Raw genomic sequence first — 19,929 nt, forward strand, 5'->3', positions numbered from 1 at the left:
AAATCAAACTTTAAATGCACTTCAATAAATATTCATTTGATTTAGCCCTAGTCTTTAACTTAGATTTTTGGCTGAGATGGAAATGTGAATCAACCCAAACTAAGTCAGTGGCACAGATCAAAACAGAAGATATATCTCCTTGAAAGTTTGATATTTGGTTGCGTTGACAACCAAACACAATTCAATATCACTAAATATCATATTTTATTATCAACCAGAGTTTGAAACCCTAGGCCTATTCTATGATCTATTTTTAGTTTAATTATGGGTTGAATTGAAACAATGGCTGTTGTTGACTTTGCAGATGCTATACAAGCTTAAATATCGTAATTGATATGAGTGAAAGTATGGTCACATTTCCTTATGCTCTCTTAAACCTACCCTTTGGAATGACTTCGATAGCAACAGTGAATCTACAGTACACTGAACAAAAATATAAACGCAACATGTAAAGTATTGGTTTCATGAGCTGAAATAAAAGATCCCAGAAATGTTCCATTTTATTTTGCTCAAATTTTGTGCATAAATGTATTTACATCCCTGTTCGTGAGCATTTCTCCATTGCCAAGATAATCCATCCACCTGACAGGTGTGGCATATCAAGAAGCTGATTAAACAGCAAGTTCATGAAGCTGGTGCCCCTTGTGTTGGGGACAATAAAAGGCCACTCTAAAATGTACAGTTGTCACACAACACAATGCCACAAATGTCTCAAGTTTTGAGGGGGTGTTCCAATTGGCATGCTGACTGCAGGAATGTCCACCAGAGCTGTTGCCAGATAATTCAATCTTAATTTCTCTACTATAAGCCGTCTCCAACGTTGTTTTAGAGAATTTGACAGCACATCCAACTTGCCTCACAACTGCACACCATGCGTATCCATGCCAGCCCATGCCAGCCCTGGACCTCCATCATGCGTCTTCACCTGTGGCAGCTGATGAAACTGGGTTTGCACAATCAAAGAATTGCTTCACAAACTGTCTCAGGGAAGCTCATCTGCATGGTCATCGTCCTCACCAGGGTCTTGATCTGACTGCAGTTCGGTATCGTAACCAACTTCAGTGGGCAAATGCTCAACTTTGATGGCCATTGGCACACTGGAGAAGTGTGCTCATCATGGATGAATCCCGGTTTCAACTATACCAGGCAGATTGCAGACTGAATCGTGTGGGTGAACGGGTTTGCTGATGTCAACTTTGAACAGAGTTGCCAAATGGTGAGGTTATGGTATGGGCAGGCATAAGCTACGGACAATTAACACAATTGCATTTTATCGTGAAGAGATCATGAGGCCCATTGTGCCATTCATCTGCCACCATCACCTCATGTTTCAGCATGATAATGCACGGCCACATGTTGCAAGGATCTGTTCACTATTCAAATGTCCCAGTTCTTCCATGGCCTGCATACTCACCAGACATGAACACCCATTGAACATCTGCCAATATCCAGCAACTTCGCACAGCCATTGAAGAAGAGTGGGACAACATTCCACAGGCCACAATCAACAGCCTTATCAACTCTGTGAAGGAGATCTCGTGCTGCATGAGGCAAATGAACACACCAGATACTGACTGGTTTTCTGATCCATGCCCCTACCTGCGACCAACAGATACATATCTGTATTCCAAGTCATGTGAAATCTGTAGATTATGGCCTAATGAATTTATTTCAATTGACTGATTTCCTGAAATTAACTCAGTAAAATGTTTGAAATTGTTGCTTTTTACATTTTTCGTCGGTATATTTAGTTGAGTGGGGATCTCAATAATTCCAACGATAATATAATGGTAATTGTCAGTGACACTGCTAAGGCTTAGGGTTTCAAGTCAGGGTCCAAGAGGATCCTATAAATAGCTTCTACCCCAAGCCATAAAACTCATGAACAGCTAATCAAATGCCCCCCTCCGGAACACTGCTGCTACACTCTTATCTATGCATAGTCACTTTAATAACTACCTACATGTACATGTTACCTCAATTACCTCGACACTGGTGCCCCCACACATTGACATTGACTCTGTACTGATGCTCCCTGTATATAGCCCCGCTATTGTCATTTATTGCTGCTTTTTAATGATTTGTTATTCTTATCTCTTTTTATTTTTTTAGGTATTTTCTTAACCCCTCGGATATGTGGGACGCTAGCGTCCAAAAGCCAGGGAAAATGCTCAACGTGACTACAAAATATCTCAAAAGTTACCTGTAAACTTTGCCAAAACATTTCAAACTACTTTTGTTTAATGTAAATAATCTATAATATTGAAGATGGGATGATCTGTGTACAATACAGGAAGAAAACAAACTGAAGCATGCTTTCTGGTCACGCGCCTCTATCTAACAGTATACTTCAAGTGACCCTCGTTCAAGATGGCCGTACTTCTTCATTACACAAAGGAATAACCTCAACCAATTTCTAAAGACTGTTGACATCCAGTGGAAGCGATAGGAACTGCAAGAAGGTCCCTTAGAAATCTGAATTCCCAATGAAAACCATTGAAAAGAGTGACCTGCTAAATAAGTTCTGTTATACTCACAGACATGATTCAAACAGTTTTAGAAACTTCAGAGTGTTTTCTATCCAAATATACTAATAATATGCATATCTTATCTTCTGGGGATGAGTAGCAGGCAGTTTAATTTGGGCATGCATTTCATCCGGACGTGAAAATACTGCCCCGTCACCAAGAAGTTAACTTGTTATGGCTGCAATCCCACTAACGGGATAAGTGTCATCAACAATCGCTGAATAGCATAGCGCTACATTCAATAAATATTACTATAAATATTTATATTCATGAAATCACAAGTGCAATATAGGAAAACACAGCTTAGCCTTTTGTTAATCCACCTGTCGTGTCAGATTTTGAAATGATGCTTTACAGCGAAAGCAATCCAAGCGTTTGTGTAAATTTATCGATCGCACGATAAAACATTAAGTACACTTAGCATCCGGTAGCTTGGTCACGAAAACCAGAAAAGCAATCAAATTAATAATTTACCTTTGATGATCTTCGGATGTTTTCACTCACAAGACTCCCAGTTACACAACAAATGTTCCTTTTGTTCCATAAAGATTATTTTTATATCCAAAATACCTCCGTTTGTTTGCCGCGTTATGTTCAGAAATCCACAGGAAAGAGCAGTCACGACAACGCAGACGAAAATTCCAAATAGTTTCCATAATGTCCACAGAAACATGTCAAACGTTTTTTTATAATCAATCCTCAGGTTATTTTAAAAAATATATAATCGATAATATATCAACAGCAAATGCCTTTCACAGTAGGAGAGGGAAAAGCAATACCTATCCAAAGTCTGTTGCGTGAGCAAAACTCATGTGACTTGACGCAATGTTATCGTTCTGGCTCATTTTTTAAAATAAAAGCCTGAAACTATGTCTGAAGACTGACACCTTGAGGAAGCGATAGGAAAAGGAATCTGGTTCATATCCCTTTAAATCCAGCAAAGGGAGGCTATGGAACATGGAGTTTTCAAAATAGAGGCCACTTCCTGTTTTGATTTTCCTCAGGGTTTTGCCTGCCATATCAGTTCTGTTATACTCACAGACAATATTTTGACAGTTTTGGAAGCTTTAGAGTGTTTTCTATCCAATACTAATAATAATGCATATATTAGCAACTGCGACTGAGGAGCTGCCCATTTACAATGGGCACCTTTTCATCCAAGCTACTCAATACTGCCCCTGCAGCCATAAAAAGTTAACTGCATTGTTGGTTAAGGGCTTGTAAGTAAGCATTTCACTAAGGTCTACACCCGTTTGAATTTGGCGCATGTGACATAACATTTGATTTAAGGTGGGAAAGATTAAAACCCTGGATGGTGGACTAAAGGGTAGCTGTAGATAGGCCAATTGTTCAGTAGGAGGTGCTGTCCAGCATATTATTTTATTTTTTCAGGTAGTGGATATAATGTTAAAGATCTGACATTGTTTTAAAGAAACAAATTCAACCTATATTGAAATTTTGGTTACTATGATGACACAATCCTGTTGTTGAAATTTCAGAACAGTTTCAAATTCAATTCCCCCATAATGTGGAATTATGTTTTTTGAATTTTTTACAACTTGACGAAAAGCTGGAAGTGTCTAAGTATTTAACGCCTTTGTTACGGCAAGCCTATTAAGTTCAAATAAAATTGTATTTGTGACATGCGCCGAATACAACAGGTGTAAACCTTAGTGAAATGCTTACTTACAAGCATATCAAATTGTATTGGTCACGTACACAAGCCCTTAACCAACAATGCAGTAACCAACAACATTGATTACTTTTTTTCAAATCCAATGTATCTGTCACATGCGCTGAATACAACAGGTGTAAACCTTACCGTGAAATGCTTACTTTTAAGCCCTTAACCAAAAATGCAGTAACCAACAACGTTGATTACTTTTTTTCAAATCCAATGTAGATTTCACAGCCACATTGACAAATTACGTTGAAACATTGCTTCGACCAGTTTGTGTCCAGTGGGAGGTTCTCTTGCATGATGTGAGTTGCCCTGACCTCTTAACTACTCCTTGTTTCTCAGCTTGGTGATGAGGACTGTATCTTGCCCAGTAAGCTTCAGGCTGCACTGCAGCAGATCCTGGAGGAGAGAGGGCAGATACTACGGCAAGACGGAGACTGCACAGGTTTGCACAGCAAACTATTACCTTAAAACGGCCTTGTAGCCAAAACATTGATGACACAATGTCTTCTTGTTTCCCTGTCTAGGTTGGATAAAGTGTAATTGTATAGATAGACATTTCTTAAAGTGTTCTCGCCCCTCCATTTTTACACCATCTACTTTTATAAGTGACTATCCCCCTCCCTACCATCTGTCCATGCAGGCCAGCAGTGTGAGCTGAGCTCCCTGGTGTCGGAAGCCTTTGTGCATTTCTTCGTGGAGCTAGTGGGCCACTACTCCCTCCACATGGGTGCCAGCGGGGCCCGGGAGCTGCAGAGGGAGAGCTTCTGTAAGTCCCACCCCTCCCGGGGGGCCCGCCAGTTCCTGCAGCTCTTCATGGACACGCAGATGTTCTCCGGCTTCATCCACGACAAAGAGTTGCGCAAGGGAGGGGGCAAAGGTCAGGGAGTCGCCTATCAGTGGCCCTGTTGTTTGAATACTTTGAGAATGCATTCTTCCTTCCTCTAAGTAATCACCTCTTACCAAAATGTATTTTCTTGTGGACCTTGTACTAAACTTTTCTCCCCCTCCCACAGGGCTTTTTGAAGTTAGAGCTGCAGAATATTTGGCTTCAAACCCGGAGTCTGAATCTAGCGGGTTCCTCAAGGGACTCAAGGGAATTGGTTAGTATTGCTCCATTCATAACATCTAATTAAACAAATATGGCATTTACTGTCAGAGTTAAATAATTTTGTCAATTTTATTTTCAGGGATGAAATTCCTACAGAAGAAGTGACAGACTGTCAGCAGTCTGGTTGAAAATGCTTCTGTAAGAGAGGATGAGAGCCATCTGCCGGATTGGCTGAGACACATGTGCTATGATGTTACAGCTATATAGATATGTACATGACTCGACCAGGACATAACGGTGTTGGGCACAGAGGTCCACAGTCCTAGGTAGAGGGCTCTCTGCTTCAGACATGACCAGTCTCTTCGTATTGCCCTGAATGCATTCCAAGCCTGAGTGAAGTGCAATTGTAATTGGAGGAAAACTGGAAATGTGCATTTATGGCCAAACAAACTTCGATGAAGACTTTTGAGATGTCAGAGGAAAGGCAGGAGCAAACGCTATGTACTTGTGAAATCTACACAAAACATTTCAGCTACAGGACTCGGTATTAACTTAACAGATGTTGTGCCATGATAAACTAACCCACGCATTTTTGTGTTTTTGCTAGTCATTTTTTTATGTTTGTTTTAGTCAAGTCTTTTAAGTGTTTGGTCTACATATTATGGATATAATGTTATTTTTAAGTTTAGTTTTGAACTCGTGTCTAGTTGGAAATTAATAAGTAAGGCTACTCGATACCCTTCTGCACTCTGCTACAGAACAATGTAAGAATAATGATTTTTATTATGTGCATGATTGTTACTTTAAATATATGACATATATATATTTTTTCCAATTGAGGTTAATGTATGTTGTCCCTGACATTTTGATGGCCTTGACAAATCTTCCAAGTAATGTTTGGATCATTAGGATAATACATTACAATTTACATTTCTCACCGAGTTTGAATTTTGTATAGCTTATTCTGTAATATTTTGTTTACAATATTTTAGCTACTTTTCATGCATATTTTTGCATTTTGATCTTATATTGAGATTGTATGAGCATGTTTGGATACCATTTCCTCAGTCATTTGATAGGACAGGTGAAAGCACATATTGAACTAGACCACCTTGACTAAGGATGTGATTTTAAAGGATCAGAACTGAGTCTTAATCTCATGTATCCAACATTCCAATGCACAAAGTTTGCTAAAAACGTTTTTGATGTTCTCATGTGGGTTTTAAAAAGTCACAACTAGAGACCAGAAACTAACTAGTCACACCTTCCTATTGACTGGAGTTGCATACTTTAGTGCCTAAAGAAAGTATTCACACCCCTTGACATTTTTCACATTTTGTGTTACAGCCTGAATTTTAAATGGATTAAACTGCGAATTATTATTATTAGTTTTATTTGGTCAGTGGTCTACATACAACACCCCATAATGTGGAATTATATTTTTAGAATTTTTTACAACTTGATGAAAAGCTGAAAATGTCAAGTATTCAACCCCTTTGTTATTAAGTTCAAATAAAAGTGTATTTGTCACATGTGCCGAATACAACCGGTGTAAACCTTACCGTGAAATGCTTACTTACAAGCCCTTAACCAACAATGCAGATTTTTTAAGTAACAAAATATTTGTTACTTTAAATATGGCATGATATATACAATTCTAAAAAGTAACAAAATAACAAGAACAAGGCTATATACAGGGGTACCGAGTCAATGTGCAGGGATACAGGTTAGTCGAGGTAATATGTTCAGGAGTAAAAGTTTGCTTATCAAGTCACACAATAAGTTGCATGGACTTACTCTGTGTGCAATAAGTGCTTTATATGATTTTTGTATGACTACCTCATCTCTGTACCCCACACATACAATAAATTATTTTTGAGGTCCCTCAGTCAAGCAGTGAATTTCAAACAGATTCAACCACAAGACCAGGGCGGTTTTCCAATGCCTTGTAAAGAAGGACACCTATTGGTAGATGAGGTTAACAAAAAGCAGACAATGAATATCCCTTTGAGCATGGTGAAGTTATTAATTTCACTTTGTATGGTGTATCAATACACCCAGTCTATACAAAGGAAGAACGCCTGTATCTAACTTAGTTGCCAGAGAGGGAAGAAACCGCTCAGTGATTTCAACATGAGGCCAATGGGGACTTTAAAACAGAGTTTAATGGCTGTGATAGGATGAATCAACAACATCCTTGTTACTTCACAATACTATCCAATTTAAAGAGTGACAAAAAGGATGCCTATTCAGAATAAAACATTTCAAAACATGCATCCTATTTGCAACAAGGCACTAAAGTAAAACTGCAAAAAATGTGACAAAGCAATTAACTTTTTGTCCTGAATACAAAGTGTTATGTTTGTGGCAAATACAATACATTACTGAGTACCACTCTCCATATTTTCAAGCATAGTGGTGGCTGCATCATGTTGAGTATGCATGTAATCGTTAAGGACAAGGGCGTTTTTCAGGATAATAAAGAAATGGAATAGAGCTAAGCACAGGCTAAATCCTAGAGGAAAACCTGGTTGTCTGCTTTCCACCAGACACTGGGAGACAAATTCACATTGAAGTAGGACAATAACCTGAAGGCCAAATCCACACTGGAGTTGCTTACTAAGATCGTGAATGTTCCTGAGTAGTTCAGTTACAGTTTTGACTTAAATCTACTTGAAAATCTATGGCAGACCTGCAAATGGTTGTCTAGCTATGATCAAGAACCAATTTAACAGATCTTGAAGAATTTTGAAAACAATAATGGCCAAATGTTGCACAATCCAGCCGTGGAAAGCTCTTAGACACTTACCCAGAAAGACTCACAGCTGTAATCACTGCCAAAGGTGTTTCTACAAAGTATTGACTCAGGTGTGAATACTTACTTAAATTAGCAACATTTGCAAAAATAAAATAAAAAAACGTATTTCATTTTGTCATTTTGAGGTATTGTGTGGAGATGGCTGAGTTGTTTTATTGAATCCATTTAGAATTCCGGATGTAACAACAAAATGTGTCGTAAGTCAAGGGGTATGAATACTTTCTGAAGGCAATGTAAAATGTGTATCTCAACAGGTACAATTTTGAACTATTGTACATTTTGTTGTTATATTTTTATAAATGTGAAATGTCCACCATACATGTCAAAATAAATGTGAAATGTTAGTTTGGAATTAATTCATGACTCCACTACTTCAACACGTTGGTCTCCCTGTGTCAGGTCAGGTCAGGTGAGTATGTATTTTCTTTCCTAATGTTGTGCCATTTTTGTGGTAATTAGTACTAGGAACCTAAGATATTACCTGATAAACACCAAATTCGGGATGCTAATGGCATGTGTTGAAAAAATTATTATTAGCTATGTTACATAATTATTAAATAGTAATTTTAGATTAAGAATCACTCCAATGCGTAAGGGGCGCTATAAAATCAAGGGCCATAAGACACCAATGGAAAATACGTTCAGCCTCCCGGAAGACGTCAGGAGCGACCAGCTGCGTTGTTTTGCTACTGAGACAACTAGTTAGCCATCCATCCAGCGGTGCAAGCAAACAAACAACTAAACTGAATATGGCTGGAACTTCATCAGTAGCTGGTGAAGTATTTGTCGATGCCCTACCATATTTTGACCAGGGTTATGATGCAGCGGGCGTTAGAGAGGCGGTAAGTATCTGCTCCATACATAGCTACCTGTTGCAAACTAGCTAGCATCAGACATGAGCTAGCTGAGAAACGTGCAACTCCGTTCTCTTAAAGCTATTCAAAATATACAATATAGAAAAAGAGTAAACAACGGAGTATACAAACGGTCAGGGGACTAGACAAATGTATATAAAGACTATATCGAGTTGATTGCTTTTTGTTATAAGAAATTATGTATGTATTGTTCAAATTAATTCTCACAGTTTTCTGACTCCTGTACATCTATGAATATTAAATTTAACTCATAACTGCGATTGATTAAGAAGAAATGCTTCGTATAGTTTTTGCTATACTTTGTAAAACCAAAAATCAAATTTTCAGTATCGCGTGTGTTTTGGTGGGGAAACTGATTCGGATTCACAGACAATAACAACAAATTATTCCAAGTTAACGGTTTGAAGCACACTTGTTCAATCTTCCGTAATCAAAATTTATACCAAATCGTTTTTCATTTTCGTGCCATATCAAAAATGACTTTCAGTAGCCTAATGGGGTGCTGTTTAGCAAATGTTAAATTGTTAACGCAAGATGTGCTTACAGTCATCACCTAAACACCATACACATAAGTGAGCTAGATGGTTTTTTTTCTTCGTATTTCATTAAAGAATAAGTATAAATTTTTAAAGTGTTTGACCAAGAAAATGTAGTTATCCCCACATTCTTTAATTTTCTTATGATTTTTACAGTTAACTTTGACCCCTATACTTTTTATGTGCCACTAGTAGATCGTTAGTGCAGGTTGATGGCCATTGCATACCATAAGACCCCATATTATGCCATCTTAAAATATGCATGCTTCGGAGGTAGTGGCAGGTAGCCTACACAAACAGGCAAAGCTTTTTATTTGGCAGGCAGACAGTGGAATAAGTTTGAATGACACACAGGAAACTGTTGATTGTGAAAAACCCAGCAGCGTTGCAGTTCTTGACACACTCTAACCGGTGAGCCTGGCACCTAATACCATACCCTCTTCAAAGGCAAGTAAAATGTTGTCTTGCCCATTCAAATGACATTTTATTGGTTACATACGTGTTTAGCAGATGTTATTGCTGGTGTAGCGAAATGGTTGTTTCTAGCTTCGACAGTGCAGTAATATCTAACAAGTAATATTTCACAACATATACACTCAAATCTAAGTAAAGAAAATATAGGCATGTTGCCCTCTGAATGGCACACATACACAATCCATGTCTCAATGCTTTAAAATTATTCTTTAACCTGTCTCCAGTGGATTTAATAGGTGACATCAATAAGGGATCATAGCTTTCACCTGGTCAGTCTGTCATGGAAAGAGGTGTTCCAATTTAATTTTTGTACACTCAGTGTATATTGGTGAACTTTGAAGGTGCCCGTATTATACCAGCTTAAATATTTTTTGTGAGGTGTGCCACTAGTAGATCAAAAATCCATTGTCATTAACATTGCAAAGCATAACATGACTGTATTTTGCCAGCTACAATATTAGAAAAATACTTGTTTGCTGTATATTACATTTGACATTTTAGGTAACTTAGTTCAATTTTAACCAGGGATTAGAACCGATTCAGGGATAGAACGGGAACAGAACCGTTATTTTAAAAGCATGGGAACTGGTTAATAACATTATTTTACGTTCAGGCATTTTTTTCTTTCGAGTACCACAAAAAAACGCAGCTAAGCACATATGCAAAGACCTCAGTCACTCAAACCTATTCCAGTGTCTGCCTGCCAGCATTTCATTACACCTGCAAACACAGGTCGTTGCTCAGCTAGCCTGCCATCTGAAAATCTTTGCAAGTGTGCATGTGTAGGCAACCTGCCCCTCTGAAGTTTAGGCTGCTGTAGCCTACTGACGTTACAAACGTGATTGAGAAAATAGATGTTTAGAGAAGAATGGATTAACTTTGGATTAACTTTTTCAATGCTAGTTAGGGATACTATAGTTATCACGTCTCACATTGGCTTTCTTAACTACAAAAAGGTGAAACGTGTTTTTAATCCTGGTGCCTCTGCACACCTAGATTCGTTAGCTAGCTATCCCTGGCAAGTCTCGGAAATTAAAAGATTTTCAAAGTTCCTCCAAAGAAGCCGCTCCTCCATAGGTATAATTCTGTGGGCCTAATTCAGATAAAACATGTCATAAGATGCCCAGTGCTTCAAGCCAAACTTCCTCCTCCATCCTCTCTTGCGCTCTTCCCATCTGCAAAATTTCAGTCACATCTCGGCCCTATACTTCTCTGTCCGTGATAAAATCACGCATGTAAACAACTATAGCTTGCCTGCACCATAACAAGCTACTCTATCTACACTGATTGGTGAAGTAGTTTAGAAAGGAAAAATATAAACGGGTACTTTTTGTGGTTCATACCATTCAGAACCTTATTTTGCAGTTCGGAATAGTGTAACAGAACAAAAAAGATGGTTCTGTTCAGAACAAAACTATTGAAAAATGTAGGTTCCAACCCCTGCTTTTAGGTCACCCCTCAGTCACAAGTCTAACTAGTCTACTGTACTAGTATGCTGTCAATCTTTATTAATTTCCATACACAGGCTGCAGCCTTGGTAGAGGAGGAGACTCGCCGATACAGACCCACCAAGAACTACCTCAGTTATATGCCAACACCTGATTTCACTACATTTGAAGTAAGTACCACGTACACAGTTCATGCTATAAAAACAAAAAGGCATACATTAATATGTAAACTAATGCCATGACGCTGGCTTTTGACTGACTCGTCACTGTCAACTGTGAAATATACACTGCTCGACAATGACATTATGTGAAGCAAATACTAATGCTTATATCACCCATCAGACTGAAATCATGAGGAACGAGTTTGAGAGACTAGCAGCCCGGCAGCCCCTGGAACTTCTCAGCATGAAGAGGTAAACCCAGTCTACTCTTTTGCTCAGAGCACGTACAGTCATGTTTTAAAAAAGCTTGCTAACTGTCAATCCCACATTCAGTTCTAACTTGACACATTTAAACCCTCATCATCCTCTGAGTGTACACTCAACTGTTTCTGTTTCACCTGTGCAGATATGAGCTTCCAGCTCCATCATCAGGGCAGAAGAATGACATCACTGCATGGCAGGAGAGTGTGAACAACTCCATGGCTCAGCTGGAGCATCAAGCAGTGCGCATTGAGAACCTGGAACTTATGGCACACTACGGTACCAATGCATGGAAGGTCTACAATGAGTGAGTCGGTGGCTGCTGCTTGTGCCCCCAATAGAGTTTTCATTTATTTTAGTTTCCAAGAAAGAGTCAGGAGGGACAACCAAACTGATTTGAATTAAGCTAACAAATGGGGTTTGAATAGTCATTTAATTTGAGAGTGGAGGAGATCAGTCTTTTTACTTGTCAGTTTAGTCCTTTTTACACATGCTTGTCCTGAAGGGTAAAGTATAGATTCACAGGGATTTTTTGACTTTGCCTTAATCTTTGCCATTATTTCCACTCCACAGTAACCTGGCCTTTATGATTGAATTGGCTCAAAAAGAACTACAGAAATGTAGGTAGGTAAATGGTGTGAAAACGTTGCTTTACAATTTCCAGGTTGTGCAATACATTCCTCATGGTTAGCTCGTTTGGTAGTAGTTTGTCAGATTGAGTCCAAAACTTTGTCGACAAGCTTCTTCACATCAATAACGAGCTTCTGCATATACAGTATATATTTTTCACAACCTTCTGTGTGTGTGGTGTCATTTATACAGAAAGCAGATTCAGGACTTGAACTGGCAACGGAAGAATGATCAGCTTGCAGGCGGGGCCAAGCTGAGAGAGCTGGAGTCAAAGTCAGTTCTGTGAATGTTGTATTTTTCATTACTGTTTTCTCAACCGTGGTATGATTTCTAAATCCATGCCATCTCTCTTTTGTAACAGTTGGGTGTCCCTCGTAAGTAAGAACTATGAGATTGAACGTGCCATCGTCCAGTTGGAGAATGAAGTTGGACAGCTCAAACAGCAGCATGGTGACGAGAACAAGGAAAACATTCGACAGGACTTCTAGAAACAGAACCTTGCAGAAGAGACATTTTACAAGAAAGGAAATGTTGAGCTTGCAGCTGAGAACAATGAAAACCAATGTAAAAAGAACAGGACTGTCCCTCCAAACTTTAAGAACCTAGTTGCCTTGGCTGCACAGCTTCTTATGACAGTCTTTACATTTGTCTCAGACAGTGACCGTTGAAAAACTATTGGTCCTGTGTAGAGCATATTTGGTGTACCTCGATCTGATTTTGTGTTTTTTTTATAACTTTTATCAATGCTTGTCAATTTGATGAGTAATTCTAAAATGAGGTAGTTAATAACTAATGATGCAGTCTACAAAAGTCACTTGATTTAACATATAGACATAAGTACAGTTGAAGTCTGAAGTTTACATACACCTTAGCCAAATACATTTAAACTCAGTTTTTCACAATTTTTGACATTTAATCTCTGTAAAAAAATTCCCTGTTTTAGGTCAGTTAGGTTCACCACTTTATTTTAAATATGTGAAATGTCAGAATAATATTAGAGAATAATGATTTCTTTCATCACATTCCCAGTGGGTCAGAAGCTTACATACACTCAATTAGTGTTTGGTAGCATTGCCTTTAAATAGTTAAACTTGGGTCAAATGTTTCAGGTAGCCTTCCACAATAACTTGGGTGAATTTTGGCCCATTTCTCCTGACAGAGCTGGTGTAACTGAGTCAGGTTTGTAGGCCTCCTTGCTTTCACACACCATTTCAGTTCTACCCACAAATTTTCTATGGGATTGTGGTCAGGGCTTCGTCATTATGGCCAAACAGTTCTATTTTTGTTTCATCAGACCAGAGGACATTTCTCCTAAAAGTATTATCTTTGTCCCCATGTGCAGTTGCAAACCATAGTCTGGCTTTTTTTATGGAGGTTTTGGAGCAGTGGCTTAAGGTTATGTCGATATAGGACTCGTTTTACTGTGGATAAATACTTTTGTACCGGTTTCCTCCAGCATCTTCACAAGGTCCTTCGCTGCTGTTCTGGGATTGATTTGCACCTTTCGCACCAAATTACGTTCATCTCTTGGAGACAGAATCCTTCCTGAGCGGTATGATGGCTGTGTGGTCCCATGGTGTTTATACCTGCTTACTATTGTTTGTACAGATGAATGTGGTACCTTGGAAATTGCTCCCAAGGATGAACCAGACTTGTGGAGGTCTACACTTGTATTTCTGGGGTCTTGGTTGATTTCTTTAGATTTTCCCATGATGTCGAGCAAAGAGGCACTGAGTTTGAAGGTAGGCCTTGAAATACATTCACAGGTACACCTCCAATTGACTCAAATGATGTCAATTAGCCTATCAAGCTTCTAAAGCCTTGACATTTAGTAGTAGTAGTTTTCCAAGCTGTTTAAAGGCACAGTCAACTTAGTGTATGGAAACCTCTGACCCACTGGAATTGTGATACAGTGAAATAATCTCTAAACAATTGTTGGAAAGTTACTTGTGTCATGCACAAATTAGATGTCCTAACCGACTTGCCAAACCTATAGTTTGTGGAGTGGTTGAAAAATGAGTGACTCCAACCTAAATGTATGGAAATGTTTGACTTCCACTGTACCTGTGCACAAATAAATAAATAAAATGTGTTTAAGTGGATGTTATAATGACAAATCATTTCTGAACTGATGAACTTCCATAGCAAAGTTTAAATGTTTACTTTGTGATACGAAAGTTTGCGTAGCAAATTTTTTTTTTTTTTTTTACTTAAAATAAATTCCAAAATGTGTCGAGACATTGTTTATAGATGGTTATGCGTCTACTGCCTCAACTAACAGATACGGCATGTAAATAGATCTGTCCGTGAATGTGAAATGTTAAAGTTAAAAACAGGCTATTGCTGCTGTCAATGAGTCTTGCCTAATACTTTTTAAATGATGGAAATGCTAAATATGTTGAGGGTGAGATTTATTTTTAATCAAATTATTTGGAAATGTAAAGCATTACTTTTCTTTCATTTTTGGGTCCTAATTATTTGGGAAAACTTATACTCAGTTATTGACAAACATGGACAAAGATCATACTGACTTTAAAAAATATATTTGGCCTTTATTTAACCAGGTAGGCCAGTTGAACATATTCTCATTTACCACTGCGACCTGGCCAAGATAACGCAAAGCAGTATGACAAAAACCACAACACAGTTACACAAACAAACGTACAGACAATAACACAGATTTTTATATGTACAATGTGTGCAAATGTCAGGTGTTAGGCAATAAATAGGCCATAGAGGCAAAATAATTACAATTTAGCATTAATACTGGGGTGCAAGAGGGTAAGTAATATGGGGATGAGGAAGTTAGGTGTGCTATTTACAGATTGGCTGTGTACAGTGATCGGTAAGCTGCTCTGACAGCTGATGCTTAAAGTTAGAGAAGGGGATATGACTCCAGCTTCAGTGATTGTTGTAATTTGTTCCAGTCATTGGCAGCAGAGAACTGGAAGGAAAGGCAGCCAAAGGAGGAATTGGCTCTGGGGATGACCAGTGCAATATACCTGCTGGAGCACATTCGTGTTGCTATGGTGACCAGTGACCTGAGATAAGGCGGGGCTTTACCTTGCAAAGACATAGATGACCTGGAGCCAGTGTGTTTGGCGACGGATATGTAGTGAGGGCCAGCCAACGAGAGCATACAGGTTGCAGTGGTGGGTAGTATATGGGGCTTTCGTGACAAAATGGATGGCACTGTGATAGACTACATCCAGTTTGCTGAGTAGAGTGTTGGAGGCTATTTTGTAAATGACATCGTCGAAGTCCAGGATCGGTAGGATGGTCAGTTTCACGAGGGTGTTTGGCAGCATGAGTGAAGGAGGCTTTGTTGCAAAATAGGAAGACGATTCTAGATTTAATTTTGGATTGGAGATGCTTAATGTGAGTCTGGAAAGAGAGTTTACAGTCGAGCCAGACACTGAGGTATTTGTCCAGAGTAGTGATGCTAGTCGGGCGGGAGGGTGCAGGCAGCAATCGGTTTAAGAGCATGCACTTAGTTTTACTAGCATTTAATAGTTGGAGGCCACAGAAGGAGTGTTGTATGGCGTTGAAGCTCGTTTGGAGGTTTGTTAGCACAGTGTCCAAAGAAGGGCTAGATGTATGCAGAATGGTGCCGTCTGCGTAGAAGTGGATCAGAGAATCACCAGCAGCAAGAGCGACATCATTGATATATACAAAGAAAGAGTTGGCCTGAGACTTGAACCCTGTGGCACCCCCATAGAGACTGCCAGAGGTCCGGACAACAGGCCCTCCGATTTGACAAACTGAACTGTGAGAAGTAGTTGGTGAACCAGGCGAGGCAGTCTGCCGATAAGAATGCGGTGATTGACAGTCAAAAACCTTCGTCAGGTCGATGAATACTGCTGCACAGTACTGTCTTTTATCGATGGCAGTTAGATCGTTTAGGACCTTGAGCGTGGCTGAGGTGCACCCATGACCAGCTCGGAAACCAGATTGCATAGTGGAGAAGGTACGGTGGGATTCGAAATGGTTGGTGACCTGTTTGTTAACTTGGCTTTCGAAGGTTTTAGAAAGACAGGGCAGAATGGATATAGGTCTTTAACAGTTTGGGTCTAGAGTGTCTCCCCCTTTGAAGAGGTGGATGACCGCGGCAGCTTTCTAATCTTTGGGGATCTCAGATGACACGAAGGAGAGGTTGAATAGGCTAGTAATAGGGGTTGCAACAATTTTGGCGGATAATTTTAGAAAGAGGGTCTAGATTGTCGAGCCCAGCTGATTTGTGGGGATTAAAATTTTGCAGCTCTTTCAGAACATCAGCTGTCTGGATTTGGGTGAAGGAGAAGGGGGGCTTGGGAAAGTTGCTGCGGGGGGTGCTGAGATGTTGGCCGGGGTAGGGGTAGCCAGATGGAAAGCATGGCCAGCCGTAGAAAAATGCTTATTGAAAATGTTGCTGCTAACCTTGAGCGACAGCAAAGCTTTTCCTTTGGACAAAAATTATAAGAATATGGAGAGTTTTGAAAACTGTGGCAGGGTCTACAGTCGATCACAGACTACAAAAAGAAAACCAGCCCCGTCACGGACACCAATGTCTTGCTCCCAGACCAAATAAACACCTTCTTTGTTCGCTTTGAGGACAATACAGTGCCACTGACACAGCCCGCTACCAAAACCTGCGGGCTCTCCTTCACCGCAGCCAACGTGAGTAAAACATTTAAACGTGTTAACCCTCTCAAGGCTGCGGGCCCAGACAGCATCCCTAGCCGTGTCCTCAGAGCATGCGCAGACCAGCTAGCTGGTGTGTTTAGGGACAAATTCAATCAATCCCTATCTCAGTCTCCTGTTCCCACATGCTTCAAGAGGCCACCATTGTTCCTGTTCCCAAGAGAGCTAAGGTAGCTGAGCTAAACGACTATCGCCCTGTAGCACTCACTTCCATCATCATGAAGTGTTTTGAGAGACTAGTCAAGGATCATATCACCTCCACCCTACCTGACACCCTAGACCCACTCCAATTTGCTTACCGCCCCAATAGTTCCAAAGACGACGCAATTGCAATTACACTGCCCTAACCCATCTGGACAAGAGGAATATGTAAGAATGCTGTTAATCGATTACAGCTCAGCATTCAACACCATAGTACCCTCCAAACTCGTCATTAAGCTCGAGACCCTTGGTCTCGACCCCGCCCTGTGCAACTGGGTCCTGGACTTTGACGGGCCGCCCCCAGCTGGTCATCCCACTGATCCTCAACACTGGGGCCCCACAAGGGTGCGTTCTCAGCCTTCACCCATGACTGCGTGGCCATGCACGCCTCCAACTCAATCATCAAGTTTGCAGACGACACTACAGTGGTAGACTTGATTACCAACAATGGTGAGATGGCCTACAGGGAAGAGGTGAGGGCCCTCTGAGTGTAGTGTCAGGAAAATAACCTCACACTCAACGTCAACAAAATAAAGGAGATGATTGTGGACTTCAGGAAACAGCAGAGGGAGCACCCACCTATCCACATCGACAGGACAGTAGTGGAGAAGGTGGAAAGTTAAGTTCCTCGGCATACACATCACGGACAAACTGAAATGGTCCACCCACACAGACAGCGTGGTGAAAAAGGGGCAACAGCGTCTCTTCAACCTCAGGAGGCTGGATAAATTTGGCTTGTCACCAAAAACACAAACTTTTACAGATGCACAATCGAGAGCAGCCTGTCGGGCTGTATTACCACCTGGTACGGCAACTGCTCCGCCCACAACCGCAAAGCTCTCCAGAGGGTAGTGAGGTCTGCACAACGCATCACCGGGGGCAAACTACCTACCCTCCAGGAAACCTACACCACCCGATGTCACAGGAAGGCCAAAAAGATCATCAAGGACAACAACCACCCGAGCCACTGCCTGTTCACCCCGATATCATCCAGAAGGCGAGGTCAGTACAGGTGAATCAAAGCTGGGACCGAGAGACTGAAAAACAGCTTCTATCTCAAGGCCATCAGACTGTTAAACAGCCATCACTAACATTGAGTGGCTGCTGCCAACATACTGACTCAAAACTCTAGCCACTTTAATTCATAATTTGATGTAAAAAATGTATCACTAGTCCTATAAACAATGCCACTTTATATACTGTTTACATTACATTACTTATCTTATATGTATATACACAGTACTCTATACGATTACATTTACATTACATTTAAGTCATTTAGCAGACGCTCTTATCCAGAGCGACTTACAAATTGGTGCATTCACCTTATGACATCCAGTGGAACAGTCACTTTACAATAGTGCATCTAAATCTTAAAGGGGGGTGAGAAGGATTACTTATCCTATCCTAGGTATTCCTTAAAGAGGTGGGGTTTCAGGTGTCTCCGGAAGGTGGTGATTGACTCCGCTGTCCTGGCGTCGTGAGGGAGTTTGTTCCACCATTGGGGGCCAGAGCAGCGAACAGTTTTGACTGGGCTGAGCGGGAACTGTACTTCCTCAGTGGTAGGGGGCGAGCAGGCCAGAGGTGGATGAACGCAGTGCCCTTGTTTGGGTGTAGGGCCTGATCAGAGCCTGGAGGTACTGAGGTGCCGTTCCCTCACAGCTCCGTAGGCAAGCACCATGGTCTTGTAGTGGATGCGAGCTTCAACTGGAAGCCAGTGGAGAGAGCGGAGGAGCGGGGTGACGTGAGAGAACTTGGGAAGGTTGAACACCAGACGGGCTGCGGCGTTCTGGATGAGTTGTAGGGGTTTAATGGCACAGGCAGGGAGCCCAGCCAACAGCGAGTTGCAGTAATCCAGACGGGAGATGACAAGTGCCTGGATTAGGACCTGCGCCGCTTCCTGTGTGAGGCAGGGTCGTACTCTGCGGATGTTGTAGAGCATGAACCTACAGGAACGGGCCACCGCCTTGATGTTAGTTGAGAACGACAGGGTGTTGTCCAGGATCACGCCAAGGTTCTTAGCGCTCTGGGAGGAGGACACAATGGAGTTGTCAACCGTGATGGCGAGATCATGGAACGGGCAGTCCTTCCCCGGGAGGAAGAGCAGCTCCGTCTTGCCGAGGTTCAGCTTGAGGTGGTGATCCGTCATCCACACTGATATGTCTGCCAGACATGCAGAGATGCGATTCGCCACCTGGTCATCAGAAGGGGGAAAGGAGAAGATTAATTGTGTGTCGTCTGCATAGCAATGATAGGAGAGACCATGTGAGGTTATGACAGAGCCAAGTGACTTGGTGTATAGCGAGAATAGGAGAGGGCCTAGAACAGAGCCCTGGGGGACACCAGTGGTGAGAGCGCGTGGTGAGGAGACAGATTCTCGCCACGCCACCTGGTAGGAGCGACCTGTCAGGTAGGACGCAATCCAAGCGTGGGCCGCGCCGGAGATGCCCAACTCGGAGAGGGTGGAGAGGAGGATCTGATGGTTCACAGTATCGAAGGCAGCCGATAGGTCTAGAAGGATGAGAGCAGAGGAGAGAGAGTTAGCTTTAGCGGTGCGGAGCGCCTCCGTGATACAGAGAAGAACA

The 19,929-nt window shown here is 41.1% G+C and overlaps 2 protein-coding genes across 3 annotated transcripts in view; both read left to right on the forward strand.

The window, feature by feature from the left end:
- Nucleotides 1-8,422, forward strand: part of dennd2c (DENN/MADD domain containing 2C) — a 37,639-nt gene extending 29,217 nt beyond the window's left edge. For both annotated transcript variants that reach the window (XM_035740598.2, XM_035740597.2), the window contains 4 exons: nt 4,552-4,654; nt 4,853-5,089; nt 5,226-5,312; nt 5,400-8,422. In XM_035740598.2, coding sequence (XP_035596491.1) covers nt 4,552-4,654; nt 4,853-5,089; nt 5,226-5,312; nt 5,400-5,425 — 453 coding nt within the window. In that variant the 3' untranslated portion in view covers nt 5,426-8,422. The remainder of the gene's footprint in view (nt 1-4,551; nt 4,655-4,852; nt 5,090-5,225; nt 5,313-5,399) is intronic.
- Nucleotides 8,423-8,708: 286 nt separating this feature from the next.
- Nucleotides 8,709-14,701, forward strand: LOC118360968 (pre-mRNA-splicing factor SPF27-like). Its single transcript, XM_035740599.2, has 7 exons — nt 8,709-8,920; nt 11,489-11,581; nt 11,754-11,824; nt 11,979-12,140; nt 12,407-12,457; nt 12,656-12,736; nt 12,825-14,701. Exons 1-7 carry the CDS (start codon nt 8,828-8,830, stop codon nt 12,949-12,951), a joined length of 678 nt encoding a protein of 225 aa, XP_035596492.1. The 5' UTR covers nt 8,709-8,827; the 3' UTR covers nt 12,952-14,701.
- Nucleotides 14,702-19,929: the final 5,228 nt, after the last annotated feature.

This window comes from Oncorhynchus keta, chromosome 28 (assembly GCF_023373465.1).
Source record: "Oncorhynchus keta strain PuntledgeMale-10-30-2019 chromosome 28, Oket_V2, whole genome shotgun sequence".
NCBI lineage: Eukaryota > Metazoa > Chordata > Actinopteri > Salmoniformes > Salmonidae > Oncorhynchus > Oncorhynchus keta.